General features: G+C 36.2%; 2 protein-coding genes across 2 annotated transcripts; one reads left to right on the forward strand and one right to left on the reverse strand.

Annotated features, from left to right (window-relative positions):
• Positions 1 to 6,030: 6,030 nt before the first annotated feature.
• Positions 6,031 to 6,368, forward strand: K441DRAFT_655092 (uncharacterized protein; the record flags this gene model as incomplete). Its single annotated transcript, XM_067647785.1, has 2 exons — positions 6,031 to 6,231; positions 6,319 to 6,368. Exons 1-2 carry the CDS (start codon positions 6,126 to 6,128, stop codon positions 6,363 to 6,365), a joined length of 153 nt encoding a protein of 50 aa, XP_067507641.1. The 5' UTR covers positions 6,031 to 6,125.
• K441DRAFT_655093 (uncharacterized protein) lies at positions 6,149 to 6,917 on the reverse strand. Its single transcript, XM_067647786.1, has 3 exons — positions 6,641 to 6,917; positions 6,504 to 6,610; positions 6,149 to 6,461 (listed from the first exon to the last, which is right to left on the reverse strand). Exons 1-3 carry the CDS (start codon positions 6,653 to 6,655, stop codon positions 6,362 to 6,364), a joined length of 222 nt encoding a protein of 73 aa, XP_067507642.1. The 5' UTR covers positions 6,656 to 6,917; the 3' UTR covers positions 6,149 to 6,361.
• Positions 6,918 to 16,560: the final 9,643 nt, after the last annotated feature.

The raw sequence follows: 16,560 nt of genomic DNA on the forward strand, positions 1-16,560 counted from the left end.
TATAGTATGCTACTAGATGCTATCTATCTTAATGCCTTTATATAAAGTATGCTTCTAGTATATAGTCTAATATATCTATTTTTACAACCGTCTCTAGTCCTAGTTAATAGATCTTAAGAACTGGCTCCTAGGTAAACAACTTTTTAACTTTTTTAAAGAGTTTTCTTTACTTATTTCCCTATACCCATAGTTCTTCTTTCTTTATTAACCGCGTAAATAGCTTAATATCTTTTAACCACTACGCTATAAACCTTTTGCAGTAATTGCAAAACCCTAAAAACGATCTTAACTATATAACGTTCTCTAGTTCCTACCACTTCACTATAGCCTTAATCTTCTTTAGATCTATACTAAGTTAGCCTAGTTTAATAATAAATCTAACAAAATCGGTCTTCCTAGTAAAGAACTCGCATTTTTTAATTGCTACTAGCATCTATTCTTTTATAGTCTCTTTAAAACCTATTTAACGTATTCTCCATATTCTTTCTTACTTATTAAGTAGATAATAATATCGTTAAGATATACTATAACAAATTTATCCAAGTATTCTCTTAATATATTGTTAATACGCTTCTAGAATATTACTAGTGTGTTTATAAGCCTAAATTGCATAACTAATGGCTTATATAGTCCTTCCTTTAACCTAAAGGCTACCTTCTATTTATCGCCTTCCTTAATTCTAATCTAATAGTACGCCTATCTCAAATCTATCTTTATAAAGATTTGCGTATTACCTATCCTATCTTAAATTTCGCTAATTAAGGGTAAAGGATACCTATCCTTCCTGGTAATGCTGTTTAACTATCTGTAGTCGATATACAGCCTTAGTTTACCATTTTTCTTTAGTATAAATAGTACTGGATAACTCGCTAATAACTGCGATAGTCTAATATATCCCTTTTATAGATTTTCCTAGATAAACTCTTTTAACACTCTACCTTCTTCTTTAGTAAGCTTATAGATTAAAAAAAACTTTAGACTTATTCCTAGTTCCAACTCTATCTTATAATCCTATACTACATATTCTAATAGCTTTTCGCTTTCTAGTAACCATAGTTTTTTTGCCATACTTATAGTATCTCTTTAGTATATAACTTAGTCCTTTTTCTATTTCTTTATAGGTTGCTCCTACTTAGTACTATACCAACTTAGCTTATTATCGCGTCTTACGGCGTCAAGTATCCCTAATATCGACCTAACCTATAACCCAATCAATTCTTAGATTATATTCCTATAACTAAGGCATGCCTAATACTACCTCATCCCGTCCCAATAGTAGGATATTAAAAGACATCTCAATTTATCTTCCTTTAATAGTTATCTAAATAGGTCCTGTTTTAAGATTAATAATCCCTCCTCTATAGGTTATTAGATCTCCTAAAATCATAACTAATAGGTAAAGTTACTCCTTTTATCTATAAGGTAGTCCCATTCTCTTAACTACTGTTAGTAAGATATAGTTTCGCGTTGCTCTACTATCTATTAGCGCTTCAAACTACTAATCTTGCCAATTAATTCATAAATTTAGGTGTTGTCCTTAAATTCCTTTAAGGGTCTAAGGCTCTACTACTGGCTCCCTCTAGTCCCGTAGGCCTCTACTTTTCCTAACTATTAGCTGCTTAATCCTAGTATACTTAGCTCGCTCTTTGGCCAATGCCTAGTTCGCTTTTTATCTTTAATATACCATAGACACGTATTTTCTAAGCATTCCTACTACTATTGTCTATCTAAGCATTTTTCCGTAAGAAATCTTCCTGGTTAAAGTACTAAACTTCCTTCCTCTTGGACTTCTGCTAGATGCCATCTATATATATATTTAGTATTCCTATACTATTACTTATCTATTATCCAGTATATCCTTATAGGGTATTTCTAATTCTTTTCCTTCGGATTCTTATACATTTCGCATATATTATCCACGCACGCAATCTATAATAACGTGTGGTATGCTAGGTGCTTTAGGTCAACTCTTAGCTCGTCTTCGTCCCTAAGTTTAAACATTTATTATGCTGATCTAAACGTTATAACTTTATTTATAGGTACTAAGATACGCCTCTCGCTTCTCTAGTCCTCTAAACATTCCTCTAGATTCTTTAATATTATAATTAAGGCTCCTTTAATATACGTTATAGCCTTCTCTATAATCGGGTGGTCCTAGATAACTTTTTTATCTAACTATATATAGAAATCTTCCCACTTATCATTATGCCTTTGCCTATACCACTTTTAGTATAGTTACTAGAGTATATACAGTCTATCCATAAGGAAGTATCTTCTTATCGCTGCATCGTGACAGCCTTTTATATATCGTTCTTCAAACCTAGTTAGAATCTTTAAATCCTCTTCATTTTCTAGTTCGGTAAGCTACTTAGCTCTTAATATACCTGCTCTCGGCCTATTAGTAATTCTTTATACTAGTGCTTTGTCCTTCATACGTCCTAATATGCTAAATCTCTTATCTAGTTTCTATTCTTGCTATGTAATAATTCTTTACCTAAACTCTTCTATGGTTTCTTTTAGTCTACGCCTTACGCTTTAATCCTCAAAGTCATCTTACTTCTTAATCCTAGTATTAAACTTTCAATCTTTAGGCTGAACACTGCGTTCCCTTAGTAAGTCCTCTAGGTTTATATATCTATCTCCCAGTCTAGTTACTATTTACACTGCAGATTCTCTAATTTATAAAGAAGCTCCTTACCTCTTGCTTATAGGTGTTCTAATTTATATCCCAAATTCTTAACCTCTTAGATTCTTTAATCCTAAGCTTACTTCTAACTTAAGCTTAGCTCCCGCCTTAGTCTAACTAGGCGTTTATAGTGTTCTTATCTTATCTTAAGAGTCTTAAATCTTACTTATCTTGTCTTAAGAGTCTTATACCTATAGGAAACTCTATCCCAAGCTTATTCGTATATTTTTAAACTAAGCTGCTACCCTACTCCATCGGTTTTCGTCCATTGTAGGTCCTTAGGTGTGCCTTATCTCGTCTTAAGAATCTTAGTTATCTCTTATCTCATCATAAGAATCTTAAGCCTTTAGCTTTTTGCCTTTATTAAGTGCTAAAGTGGTTCGCTGTCTTACTTCTCTTGCGTCTTATAAAGCGATAGACATAATATCTAGTGGGGTTTTAATCCCTACTAATATTCCTTATTCTATAGTGGAATCATCCTCTGCCTTTAGTATAATATCTTTAAGGTCTACTCGCTCCTAGTAAGCGGCCTTTACTACCTTATTATTACGGAATATTTTGCCTAGGTCGAATTCATCATCCTTAATATCCGATTTACGAACTAGTTTATTAGTTCCTCTATATCCTATAGGTACTAGCTCTTATAGCTAATAGCTTATACTATACTTAGTATCCTTATAAATTTGGTATGCGTTATTATAACAAAACGCAAAACTTCTAATTAAACATTCTTTTGTTCCTCGCAGCATATTATTATCCCTCTGTACATATATATCGTCTACTAGTCTTATGCCTTTTACTATATAGTAACTCTGCCCACTTTTATAGTCTCTAACGTAATAACCTTATTTTCCGCAATTTATGTAAGCTCCTTCTTTAAACCATTTCTCTTACTATAGAGTCCGCCTAAATGTCTTCTGCTATTAAAATCCCTAATTCGGCCTTTACTCCTTAGACCTTTAATCACTTAATCCTTATCCTCTGGGTTTCCCTAGTTTGCTCCATCTCTTATAGGCTTCTTTAGTACCGCTTAGGTCTATTGGCTTTACGCCATACCATAGTTTCTAACTTAGCTTTTATTATTGCGTACTCTACGCCTTATATAACTATAAAACTCTATCCTAGCCTCTCTTAGCCTGTTCCCTTTAGTAGATCCAATTATTAATCTTAATCACCTAATCTATTAGTTCCCTTAGGGTGTTCGCATCTTCTATTAGAATAATTACGTCCTAGACTTTAGCCTTAAGTCCCTATTTATACTATACCATAAGCGCCCTATTATTCCACTCTACTTATATTGCTAGTATCTAGAACTATATTATATATTTAATTGCTAAAGTCCGTTATACAAGGTTCTAAAGTTTTCTTTCCGCTATAGTTATTTCTTCTAGGTCTCTAAATATCTGCGTAAGTCGTTCTATAAATCCTTCCTAACTTAAGAATATAAATCGCATATCTTAGTTAGTGGTCGTCATTCCGTTTGCCTATATCTCCGTAAGGTAAGGTTTAAACCACTTAAGTGCTTTTCCTAATAAAAATAGTCCTGCGTAGGCTATCCAATCCACGGGTGTAGGTAACTTTACTCCTTCCTATAAGACCTTAAAGTACATCTACGTAAGGAATCCTTTAAGCTTCAACCTCTCTCCTATAAATCTCTTAATTAATAGTAGCTTAATCTTTACTACTCCTATCCCGTTAAGTCTTTCTTCTATTACTATATTATTAGCTATTAGCTAGTCAACTATTTCCTATAGCTGTCCGACCGTTATAGGTTGCTATAAGTCAGTATCTGCTATACTAGTATCACCTCCTGTCCTTAAAGTAGTTGTTACCATTAATAGCATTATAGTAGCTGCTTTTAGTAGCATGTTATTCGACTTCTTATATTAATACTGTAACTAGGTAGTAATTGTGTAACGAAACCTTATAGCAAGAACTACAATAGGCTCGTTATTGGGCTAGGTATATAGGAAATACAAGTATAAAAGTCAACAACGTAATAACAACTAGTGGAGTGGTTGCCTAACAGATTAACTCTAATTATATTCTGAGAATTACTACGAGGAAGGAACTATCTAGGTAGGGATTAAAAGTCCTTAAATACACAACCGTACTCCTATAAGAGTTGTTGCTCTATCTACTCTGTCTGCTCTATTTACTCTATTATAAATCCCACAGATTACACAGATTATACAGATCACATCACGTGACTCTACTTACCATTCCTCGTCACATGGTTCTATCGGCTCTATCCTAGACCGTGCCTAAATTAACCAACTAGCTTCTTCCGTCTCTTCTCTAAGTAGTTATAATATTGTACTTAAAGCGTCCGTAATATCTTTAAATTTCCCTCTTAACCTAACCTTTAACTTATATATATAAAGTATTTATATTAACAAATATCTCTAGTGCCTTATTTAGGTTTACCTTCGTCATTATATTTACTAGGTTATTTTAGCTATTAATCTATTAAATCTTAAAGAGTTCTTAACGCTTATAGGATTGCTAAAGTACCATAATATTAATTATAAGACGCTTCTCCTTTATAGTGCCAAGCTTAACTAAACACTTATAGAGGGAGTATAAGTCGGTGCACATAATTATAGGAATAGCGGGAATTTCGAGTTAATCCGTAATTATCTTAAGGGTAGTTCTAATTGCAATTACTATATTAACTCCGCTAACTATTCCATATATCTCTAACGCTAGAACGCTTTAAATAATGCGTTTGCTTTTAGTTAAGCTCTAATAGATAAGGTTGCCGTAGATTATAAAGTTATTCTCTCTAGTAGATTTATTTGTAATAATAATCTTATATCCTAACTAGGAGCTAAAATCTTTATTATTAGCGAACGATCTATTAATAAACACGAAGATCTTAGCAGTAGGGAGATTAATAGGTATATAGAGTAGCCCTTAGTTAAGATAATTCATCTACTAAAAAAGGCGCTTATTTAAAGCAAGAACGTTATCCTTAGTTAGTTCCTAGTATTAGGCGGCAATAGAGAGATTAAAGGAAGCCTTAGGTTAATAGATAAAAGCAACATAAGCCCCATAAGCGCGTTATTCCATATATCCTTATTTTAGAGAATTAACGTTAATAATATCGATCTTCTTACCTTAACCCTTCTGGCGTAAAGTAATAGAATCCTTATTTATAGAAAGGATACATCTATTAAAGAGCAATGGTGTTATTAAATTAAGTCTTTCCTTTAGCTTTACTATAAGATTTGCCTTTACTAGCTTATCTTCTTTAAGAGCTAAGAATTGGTTATCTCCTAAGATAATTATATTGTTAGTTTATGTCACAGTACGTGCGGACTGTCAAGGTACGATGTACGAGGTGACTGTATATGATTGACAAACGATGTCGTGTGAAGATCTATGTAGGAGGTGAGGTGGTATATATACACGTCGCTCAGGGGTCAGGTCCGTGCTCATGCATACGCGTAGCCATAACAACGCGTCAGGTCAGTGCCGTGACAGTACATCCCTCCCCAACAAGGCGAGCTCCTGTGAGCCAAGTGACGGCAGTAAAAACAGAGGTAAAAAAAAATAGACCATATATCCTCATCCTTCCAGTCCTCAAAGGTTCTCNTCCTTCCAGTCCTTAAAGGTCCTCGTCCTTACAGTCCTCAGACCCTCCTACCTATATCCCTACTACATCGCTCTCCGCTAGTGCTCGTCTCGAGCACTAAATAAAGCCGAAGGCGAAGGGGTAAAACGGGGGAGACGAAAAAAAATGTAACCGCGGGGCGTATTGCGGATATTAACTCTCAAAAGGCTCAGGGTACGGAGATCGAGGTATAGATTCAACAGGCTCGGAGTACGGAGATCAAGGTTAAGACGTAGACTCAAAAGGCTCAGAGTACGGAGATCGAGGTTAAAACGTAGATTCTTATCGCGGTAAACTTGAAGTAGTATCTATACAAATTCAAAGACGGAGACGGAGACGAGATCGTAACCCATAGTCTTACACTGTAATCAAGACACAAGGAACATAGCCCGCAGGGTGTCTCCCTACAGCCGGCTTAGAAACTTGGACGTGAAGCAGTAGCATGGCTAGATACGGAGACTCGGAGACTAAAACAGAGAAACCATAGCCCGCAGGGTGTCTCCCTGCTGCCAGCCTAGGAAACTCAAACTAAGAAGAGAAACTATAGCCCGCAGGGTGTCTCCCTACTACCAGCTTAGAAACTTAAAGAGGAGACCGGTTTGAATGGATTTAACATGCAGAGATTGTTGTAGAACGAGGGTAAGAATCCCGCCCGGGGTAGGGTAGCTTTAGAAACGTGGCTTTGGAAACGTGGCTTTGGAAACGAGGCCCTACCAGGGGCGTATAAGATGACACGACATACTGTCACAGTACGTGCGGACTGTCAAGGTACGATGTACGAGGTGACTGTATATGATTGACAAACGATGTCGTGTGAAGATCTATGTAGGAGGTGAGGTGGTATATATACACGTCGCTCAGGGGTCAGGTCCGTGCTCATGCATACGCGTAGCCATAACAACGCGTCAGGTCAGTGCCGTGACAGTTTATATGCCGACGATTCTAAATAGAGTTCCTATAGTTATAATAAGAAAGTAGGGATCGAATATAGAAGTAGTTATCAAAAGCTTCTCTTTGTGGTGCTTACTATAAGTAGCCCACTAATAAGTTCCTGCCTCTGCAATTCCATATAATGGCTTAAGCATAACCATAATCGTGTCTTCAGGATACTGGTGGCGAATTTGCTCCAGAAGGTATGCCAATATTAAGCGCTAAAGGTGCATCTTTAATTAGGTGTAGGCTTAAGTAATATCTTACAAATAAACTACCATTCTATTCTTTATTAAGAAGGGAGCTAATATAACAATAACTTACTAACTAGCTCGTTAAATTATAGGAGATTATATAAGGATCATCTCTTTATTATTATCGTTGTAACCTTAGATAATAAGCCTTAATTTCTTAAATAGGGCGTTAGTAGCTTTACCCTTAATCTTATTAACCATTCTTAACTTAAAGATGCGAACTCCATCGAACTTAGTAGGGTCATATTTCTTAAATTTAAAGACTCCTCTTGCGATAAGACCGTCAATCTCCTACTTATTAGATGCTTAGAAAGAAGCTCCTGGGGTTATAATACGACCTTCCTTTTAGAGCTATTTTGCGAGCTTAAAGTTAGCCTTCTCTTTAGCTATTATAAAGGCCATTAATAACTTAACTCTACTCTCTATAGCAGCAACGAATTGCTCTTTAAAATTAATAAGATGTTAGCGATTTTATAATCCCTTTAGGCGACCTCTACCGCGTTATAGTTGCGGCACGTCTACTATAATTATATTAGGATTACAGTCGCCTTCTAGGGCATGTTAATTGTGGTTCTCCTCTAGGGCATCTTTTAGGGCATCTTTTAGGGCATCCTGTAAAGGCTCGGAACTGTTATCTTTATAGTAGGGCCTAATAACAGTTAAACGGAATTAAGTAGGTCTATAGGGCATCTAAAGAGTATAAGTTTAACTATTAATTATAATAAGTTTATATAGGCCTAACCATCCTCCCTTTTCACGCCATACCCGTACTTTAGATTAGAGTGGTAGATTAAGCGTAGTTAAGGTATTTAGGCCATTTCTTATTTCTAGTGCGTTATTAACCTAGCGCGTAGCGTATAGACGTCGTACCTTCTTTATTGCTTTGCGAATAGCCTTAGCTTATTATATAATAGAGGGAGATAGTAGAGAATTGTTAGTTATTTAAGGGTAGGCGCTAAAGACTAGTAATATAGGTATAAGTCTATCCGGGCCAGCGGAATCGTTAATAGCTTTAACAGCCATTTGTAAGGTAAGTTCTTCGCTAGCGTCCTTTAGTTTTAAAGAGATAATCTTATATACGCGGCGTAATAGCGTATAATATCGCTCCACTTTTTTAATACTATTATATACCTTAATAGGGACTTCCTTAACCTTAATTGCTATTGCCTTTATTTATTATCGGAACTCTATAAATAAAAAGTTCTTTCCTACGTTATAAATAATTTAATTAGGGGGTCCTAGGTAGACATTAATCTAGTATAACTAAAGGGTATCCCATGCGTTTCTAGCTAATATATCCCTTAAGAAACATGCGGCTTAAAAGGAGGTTAATAAGTTAATAGCTTAGAGGACTAGCTTGCCGTTAAGATATATAACATTAATAATAATACAGAAGTTAAAGTCATAGTTATCTTTAAGGGTGAACTTAAATCGGCCAGGGGACTTCTGGTTCATTTAGTAGTAATAGCAGTACTTTATAAGATGCTTAATTGCCTTAACCTTAACTTTATAACCTACTCGTTAAAGAACCCTAAGCAGTTAGTAAACGGATAGGTGGCTAAAACAACGGTATAGTTAACGTAGCTCTAACTTAGTTAAGTGATTTTAAGTAACGCTCCTTTCTAGTTATTAGAGGAGCAACTAAGGGTAACCCTACTTGCGTATAACGGGCACCCAATTATCTCCCTAAATAAGTATGTTCTTAAGGTTATCGAGCTTAACGCCTAATTTATCTATATCTTAGATATAGAATAGGAACGGGGTATTCGCGGGAATAATATAGAAGGTAATATATCCTAATGGGGTTTGGACCTTAATTATGCTAAGAGAGATTATAGTACCCTTATTAAAGCGAATTATATATTAGCCTGCCGTTAATTAGTCGATTTAAACAGAGCTATTAAGCTACTAAAGAGCTTAAACTTGAGGTTCTCCTACTATAGATACTCCTGCGGCTCTAGTATCTGGCATAATACTATAGAAGATATTCACTAAGTATTTGTTATTAAAGAAGAACGCGGAACTTTCCTTTAGCTTATTAAAGATATCTAACTTTATAACAGAATGGAACGTAGATTAATCATTAAGGATAGCAACGGTTTATATGCCATTTACCTCACTATACTTAGTAAAGTATTAGTCGGGAGAGTAGTCCTTAATATCTATATCTATAAGAAGCTATTTAGCCTTATCAACCTTATCCTTAAGGTCTTCTATGCCTTTATATTGGACCAGAAAGCTTTGGAAGTAGGCCGCAGTAACCTTACAATTTCTAACATTTCTCGCACTTTGTCGGAACTTGTTATATACCTCCTTTTACTTATTAAAAGAGTGTCTATTTAACTAGCAATTTAGCTTCTTATAAACGTAGCACTTCTTCTAACAGTTGTTCCGAAATAAACCTCTATAAGGACCTCTATAATTACTTCATAGTCGACGTTAATTATACCCTCTACCGTATCCCCTACTCCGGCCACTATATATTTAATTAGTTTAGTTATAATTATATTAGTCTGGAATCCCGGTTTAAATAGGGTTTTTAATATAGAATTATTAGGGTTTTTATATTTATATTACAGTGCCTATAGCAGAGCGTAGTTCGGCATATACTCCTTTAAATGTATTTATAGGTTTATATAGCGCTAAGTTACACTTAGGAACGCTATAGTATGCTAAGATAACCTAGTCCCTTAGACTGTTCTTATTTTAGTAGGTTTTAGTAAGACCATATTAGATTTTTTAGAGTTTATTAAAGAGTAGTTAAAGACACTCTAGGTAAGTCATTATTGGGTTAAAAGCAATAACTCTCTAGAATATAGTCTCCCGCCATTTAAATATATAGAGTTAGCAATTCTTATTAGTTTTAAAGTAGGCTCTAGTAAGCTAAAGCATTATATTAAAGCTATAGTTTTTACCTACAATATAGTTATAATAAAACATTGCCGCCCGTCCCTTTAATATAATAGAGAAAGTATAATAGAACTAGTAGCGTTAAATTCCAACCTTATTACAGCAGTTATAAAAGACTTATAGTTTTACTCTAAGTATATTATATAATTCTCCTCTAAACTTCTTCTCTTCGTCCAAATATACCTTTATTAGATTTATAACTTTTTAAGATAAAGGCTTATCGGTTGGCTAGAATAGAGGAGTTAAAGGTAGTAGAGGTAAAGGAAGAGCACCTCTAGGTAGGAAAGCACCTTTAGGTAGGAGAGTAGCGTTTTAGGGGTTTCGTTCTAAATTAAAGTTGCCTTCTAAAGAATATAGGTTAGTTTTAGGTTTCCATAGTTAACGTATAATCTTAGCTTCCGTCTATACTAGTTCTTCTATACTAGTAAGAACGGCGTAAATATTACTAGTAATTAGGTTACCGTCCTTAGTAACGTATACCCTATTCCTTTAAAGGGAGTCTCAAAAATCCCAAATAATATTAACATTACTAAGTACCTAGGTGTCGGCGGTCTATCCTATAAAATCCTCCCTAAAGTATTCCCATAACTATAAATCGGCGTAGTGGCTATCTTAGTAAAATAGAATATAGTATAGGAGAAAGTTATTAACTTATTTTGCGGTATAGGTTGTTATATTAAAGGTAAATATATCCTAATCTTTATTAATAAGTTTCGCGTATATAGCTACCCCTAGTAGTAAGGAGTCTCTCTAGTTATTCAGAATGGCCATAGTTATATCTTTAAAGGAAGGGAATATTGGTGGTATAGGGATTGTTATTTAGTACGCGTTTATAACATATATTTGCGATTATAGGGCTTAGGACTAGTTCTAGCCTTAAATCGCGAAGACTTATAAAGCGTGTTATTCTGCGTAATAGACGCAAGAATCTATAATCTAGGGAAGGCTTAGGACCAGTTCTGGCCTTTAGATCCTTAGATTTATAGAAGAGTTCTATTTAAGGTTTAGGACCAGTTCTAACCTTAAAAGACAGCTTCCCTTAGCACAAGTAGCACTAATATAGTGGCTCGTCTCTTCTTAGTAAATACCTAGCTGTTCTATAGCATAACTATAAAGTTAACCACTAATTAGTGTTGGTTATATAAGGGGGATATCACGTAGCTATAGTTCGTAGATAGTATAATAATTGTTATTCTTTTTATTCCAAGAAAGGGGAAGGGTAAGAAACTTAAGGTTCCTTACCACGCTAGTGCCGCGGCAACACGTGACGGCAACTTGCCTTACGTGACGGCAATTTGCCGCATATGGCGGCAATTTGCCCTATTCCCAACAATATTAAAGACAAAAAGCGAACTAAGTATTGGCCTAAGTTGGACTAAGTATAAATAGGATCTAGCAGCCAATAGTTAGGAAAAGTAGAGGCCTATAGGACCAAAGGGAGCTAGTAGTAGAGCCTTAGACCCTTAAAGGAATTTAAGGACAATACCTAAATTTATAAGTTAAGTGGTAAGATTAATAGTTTAAGGCATTAATAGATAGTGGAGCAATAAGGAACCATATCTCACTAGCAGCAGTTAAAAGAATAGGGTTACTACACCGGTAGAAGGAATGTTCTTACCTATTAGTGACGATTTTAGGAGATCCGATAGCCTATAAAGGAGGCATTATTAATCTTAAAATAGGACCTATTTAGTTAACTATTAAAGGAAGATAAGTTGAGATGTCTTTTGATATATTACCATTAGGGAATAATAAGGCATTATTAATCTTAAAATAGGACCTATTTAGTTAACTATTAAAGGAAGATAAGTTAAGATGTCTTTCGATATATTACCATTAGGGAATGATAAGGCAGTATTAGGAATGCCTTAGTTACAGGAATATAATCTAAAGATTAATTGGGTTATAGGTTAGGTCAATATTAGGAATACTTAACGCCGTAAAATGCAATAATAAGCTAAGTGTCGGAACGTTAATCACGTGACGTAGTCACAAGACTACAAAGCGAGACTAACTGTCTGACCTTGGAGCAACCCCTTTCTTCTAACAATCAACTACCAACTTCAACACCGCATACGTACCACTATAAGTGATATTCGTGCACGTTGATAAAGAGAGTTATACCGACACTGATTAGTAGACGTACAGATCAGGAAATACGCAATAGCAAAGCTCGAAACCACGCATTAGCTTAACTGCTAACGCGTTAGATCGCAGAGCTATCGCCCTATTTTAGTTAAAGGAGAAAGCTACGTTACCCTCGAAGCTCAAGACCATGTATCAGCTTGCTGACGCGTAAGATCGCCTAAAGAATTGTATCTTTACTTAGAGAGAGCTACGTCACCCCTTAAAGCTCAAGACCACGCATTAACTTAACTGTTAACGCGTTAGATCGCCTAGAGGACCTTAAAGCTCGAGACTACGTATCAGCTTAACTGCTGACGTGTAAGATCGCCTAGAGGACCGTATCTTTGCTAAGAATTGTCTACAGTGTCTAAGAACTGTAGATTCGTTGATAGGACACGTATATACCTGGAAGACACTACCCTCGAAGCTCGAGACCACGTATCAGCTTAACCGCCAACGCGTTAGATCGCCTAGAGGATTATATCTTTACTAAGAATCGTCTTTAGTCTTTAAAAACTGTAGATTTGTTAAGGGGACACGTACACACCCTTACACCCTTATCTCTTAACCTTAACCTTAACCTCGACCTTAACCTCTACCTTACCCTCGACCTCGACCCCTGACCTTAACCACAACCCTCAACCTCGACCCCAACCTCGACCTCAACCTTAACCTTAACCTTAAACTATAACACGACAATATGGAAATTAATTGGAAGGAGAGAATTGCTAAGTATAGATACGGAATTAATGTAGATAAGGCTATAAAGGATGAACTAGTAGAGTTCGTAGAAACGACAATATATCTAATATAAGACCTTACGGATAACGACTTATGGTACATTTTTTGGGAGTAGTTTGAGGGGTTTATAGTAGAGAGCTTTAAGAAGATACGCACAGATATTAGATCCAAGCTACGAAGACATCTCCTTAAAAGAGGTGTTTACGTAGGCAGACGCACTAGCAGAATTACTGTATCTGAGCTGTTATTTAAAGTTATATAAGAAGAAAAGCTGCATTAATAAATAGATAAGGAGATTGTAGTAACCATTAGGGAGTTAGCAGAACCACTAGCTTTAAGAGCACTATAAGATAGGCTAAACCACGCTTATAACGGTCTATCAGGTCAGCCTATAGCTATAGTTATAATACCACCTAGGTCTGCTGCACTAACTGCTACCTGACAGCAGCATACCCTATTATAACCTACCTCTACGCAAAATTAGCAACTATCGCCTGCAGCAACTGCCTCTTCTCCAGCAACTGCTCCTACCCTACTACTAGCTGCTCTGCCAATTCCACTAGCTATTCTAACTGCTACTACCCCACCTGGTCCTCCTCCTGCCTAGTATTCTTACCCTAGTACTACTAACCTTAACCCTAACTTCGTCAAACCGACGACCACCCTTACAGCTATAATACCTCAAACACCTGTTATATCTGCACCAGCTACTCCGCCAATTCCACTAGCTATTCCAACTGCTGTACTACCAGTTATCCCAATTGCTATACCGCCAGCTACCCCAATCGCTGCATTACTAGCTACTCCGGTCGCTACCCCCGCTACCCCCACTGCCCCTACTACCCCTTCCGGTCCTTAATCCTCCAATTACAACCAATTGCTACGGTTAAGAGAGCGGCAACTATAGCAGCCGCAGCAACCGCAGCAGCTATATATATATATACCACCTAAACCGGCCGTGCCTAGTGTGGAGCAAGGACCTAGGCAAGGACCTAGATATAGCAAGGAGGTGGCTATAATTGCAAAGATTTATATAGACTTCCGTACGAACCGCATTCTCACAAATAAGCTGGCTACTGCTTGCCAGGGAGTGCTAATATGCCATATTACTGTCTCTAACCCTTTAGAAGATCTCTCTTAGTTAATCAATAAGTTACGGTCTTTAATTGTTATATGGAAGAAGGAACACCCTAGTTAGGGGGTATATACTACCTTTACGGATCGCCGCTACCATAATTAAGATTAAGGCCGAAACCGCAATTGAAACAACCGAGACTACAGCCGTAACTATAAAGGGGTAGGTTAAACAACAAACTGTAAGGTATTGCCTGGGTGTATAGTAGGGAGTAGGCAATACCCTTATATAGGAGAAAGAGAGAGACGAACTAATGGGGGAGGAAGGAGGCTAACTACCTATAATACCTTACACACGCCTACCTGTTTGCACCGCTAAGATACTAGTGTCTAATATCCGCAGTGTCTAATATCTGCAATATCTGCAAGATCCACAATATTAACAATATCCGCAATATTCGTAATGTCCGCAATTCTCTACACTAATTCGAAGTCTTTATATAACTGTTTCATCCAACAAGGAACTACGCAAGAGAAACGCTTAATAATTAATATTAATGGAGACACTAACCCTACGGACGCTATAATAAAGGGCAAGCCTTATACGGCACTATTACGGCTTATTAACACGAACTGAGTTAAATTATGGGCCGTAGGGTAGGTTAAACGAACGGATTCGGCTTCGGTAGGTACGGACTTATACTATACAGAGCCAGCCGCCAAGGCGCTAGTAGCAGGTGAGCCAATAGCGATTTTCCATCCCGGGGATGGAAAATCCTAATTGGCTGGTTCAACGGCATGGCAGAATTTGGCAGAATTTGGCAGAATTTGGCAGACAACGCTCCAGCACCATTACACGTAAAAGCTATTGCGTATTATAGATGGAAGAGCTAGCTATTACGTTACGCTACGAGTAGTCTAGAAGACTTAGCTTTGGAGTGTAGATTAGCCTTCTTTTTAGAGTTACTCTAGTGTCGGAACGTTAATCACGTGACGTAGTCACGAGACTACGAAGCGAGACTAACTGTCTGACCTTGGAGCAACCCCTTTCTTCTAACAATTAACTACCAACTTCAACACCGCATACGTACCACTACAAGTGATATTCGTGCACGTTGATAAAGAGAGTTATACCGACACTAAGTTAGTATAGTACTAAGTAAGAGCGACCTATAAAGAAATGGAAAAAGGGCTAAGCTATATACTAAAAAGATACCACAAGTATAGCAAGAAATTATAGTTACCCGAGAGTAAAAAGCTGTTAGAGTATATAGCATAGGACTATAAGATAGAATTAGAACTAGGAACAAGTCTAAGGTTCTTTCCAATCTATAAGCTTACTAAAGAAAAAGGTAGAGCACTAAAAGAGTTTGTTTAAGAGAACTTATAAAAAGGATATATTAGACCATTGTAGTCATTAGTAGGATATCTAGTACTATTCGTACCAAAAAAGAATGGTAAACTAAGGCTGTATATTAACTATAAACAGTTAAACAGCATTACTAAGAAGGATAGGTATCCTTTACCCTTAATTAGCGAAATCTAAGATAGGATAGGTAATGCGTAAATCTTTATAAAGATAGATCTAAGATAGGCGTACTATCAGATTAGGATTAAGGAAGGCAATAAATAAAAGGCAGCCTTTAGGTTAAAGGAAGGACTGTATAAACTATTAGTTATATAATTCGGGCTTATAAACGCATTAGTAACGTTCTAGAAGCGTATTAACAATATATTAGGAGAATATTTAGATGAATTTATTATAGTATACCTTAACAATATTATTATCTACTTAATAAATAAGGAAAAGCACGGAGAGTATATTAAATAGGTCTTAAAGAGACTACAGGAAGAATAGATGCTAGTAGTAATTAAGAAATACGAGTTCTTTACTAGGAAAACCAATTTCGTTGGATTTATTATTAAACTAGGCTAACTTAGCATAGATCTAAAGAAGATTAAGGCTATAGTAAATTAGTAGAAACTAGAGAACGTTACGTAGTTAAGATCGTTCCTAGGGTTTTGCAATTACTGCAGAAGGTTTATAGCGTAATGGTTAAAGGATATTAAACCATTTACACGATTAACAAAGAAAGAAGAACCGTAGGCATGGGGAGAGGAATAGCGAGAACTCTTTAAAAAAGTCAAAGAGTTGTTTACCTAGGAGCCAGTTCTTAAGATCTATTAACTAGGACTAGAGACGGTTATAAAAATAAATATAT

Source organism: Cenococcum geophilum, assembly GCF_001692895.1.
Source record: "Cenococcum geophilum 1.58 unplaced genomic scaffold K441scaffold_8, whole genome shotgun sequence".
In the NCBI taxonomy this organism is placed as follows: domain Eukaryota; kingdom Fungi; phylum Ascomycota; class Dothideomycetes; order Gloniales; family Gloniaceae; genus Cenococcum; species Cenococcum geophilum.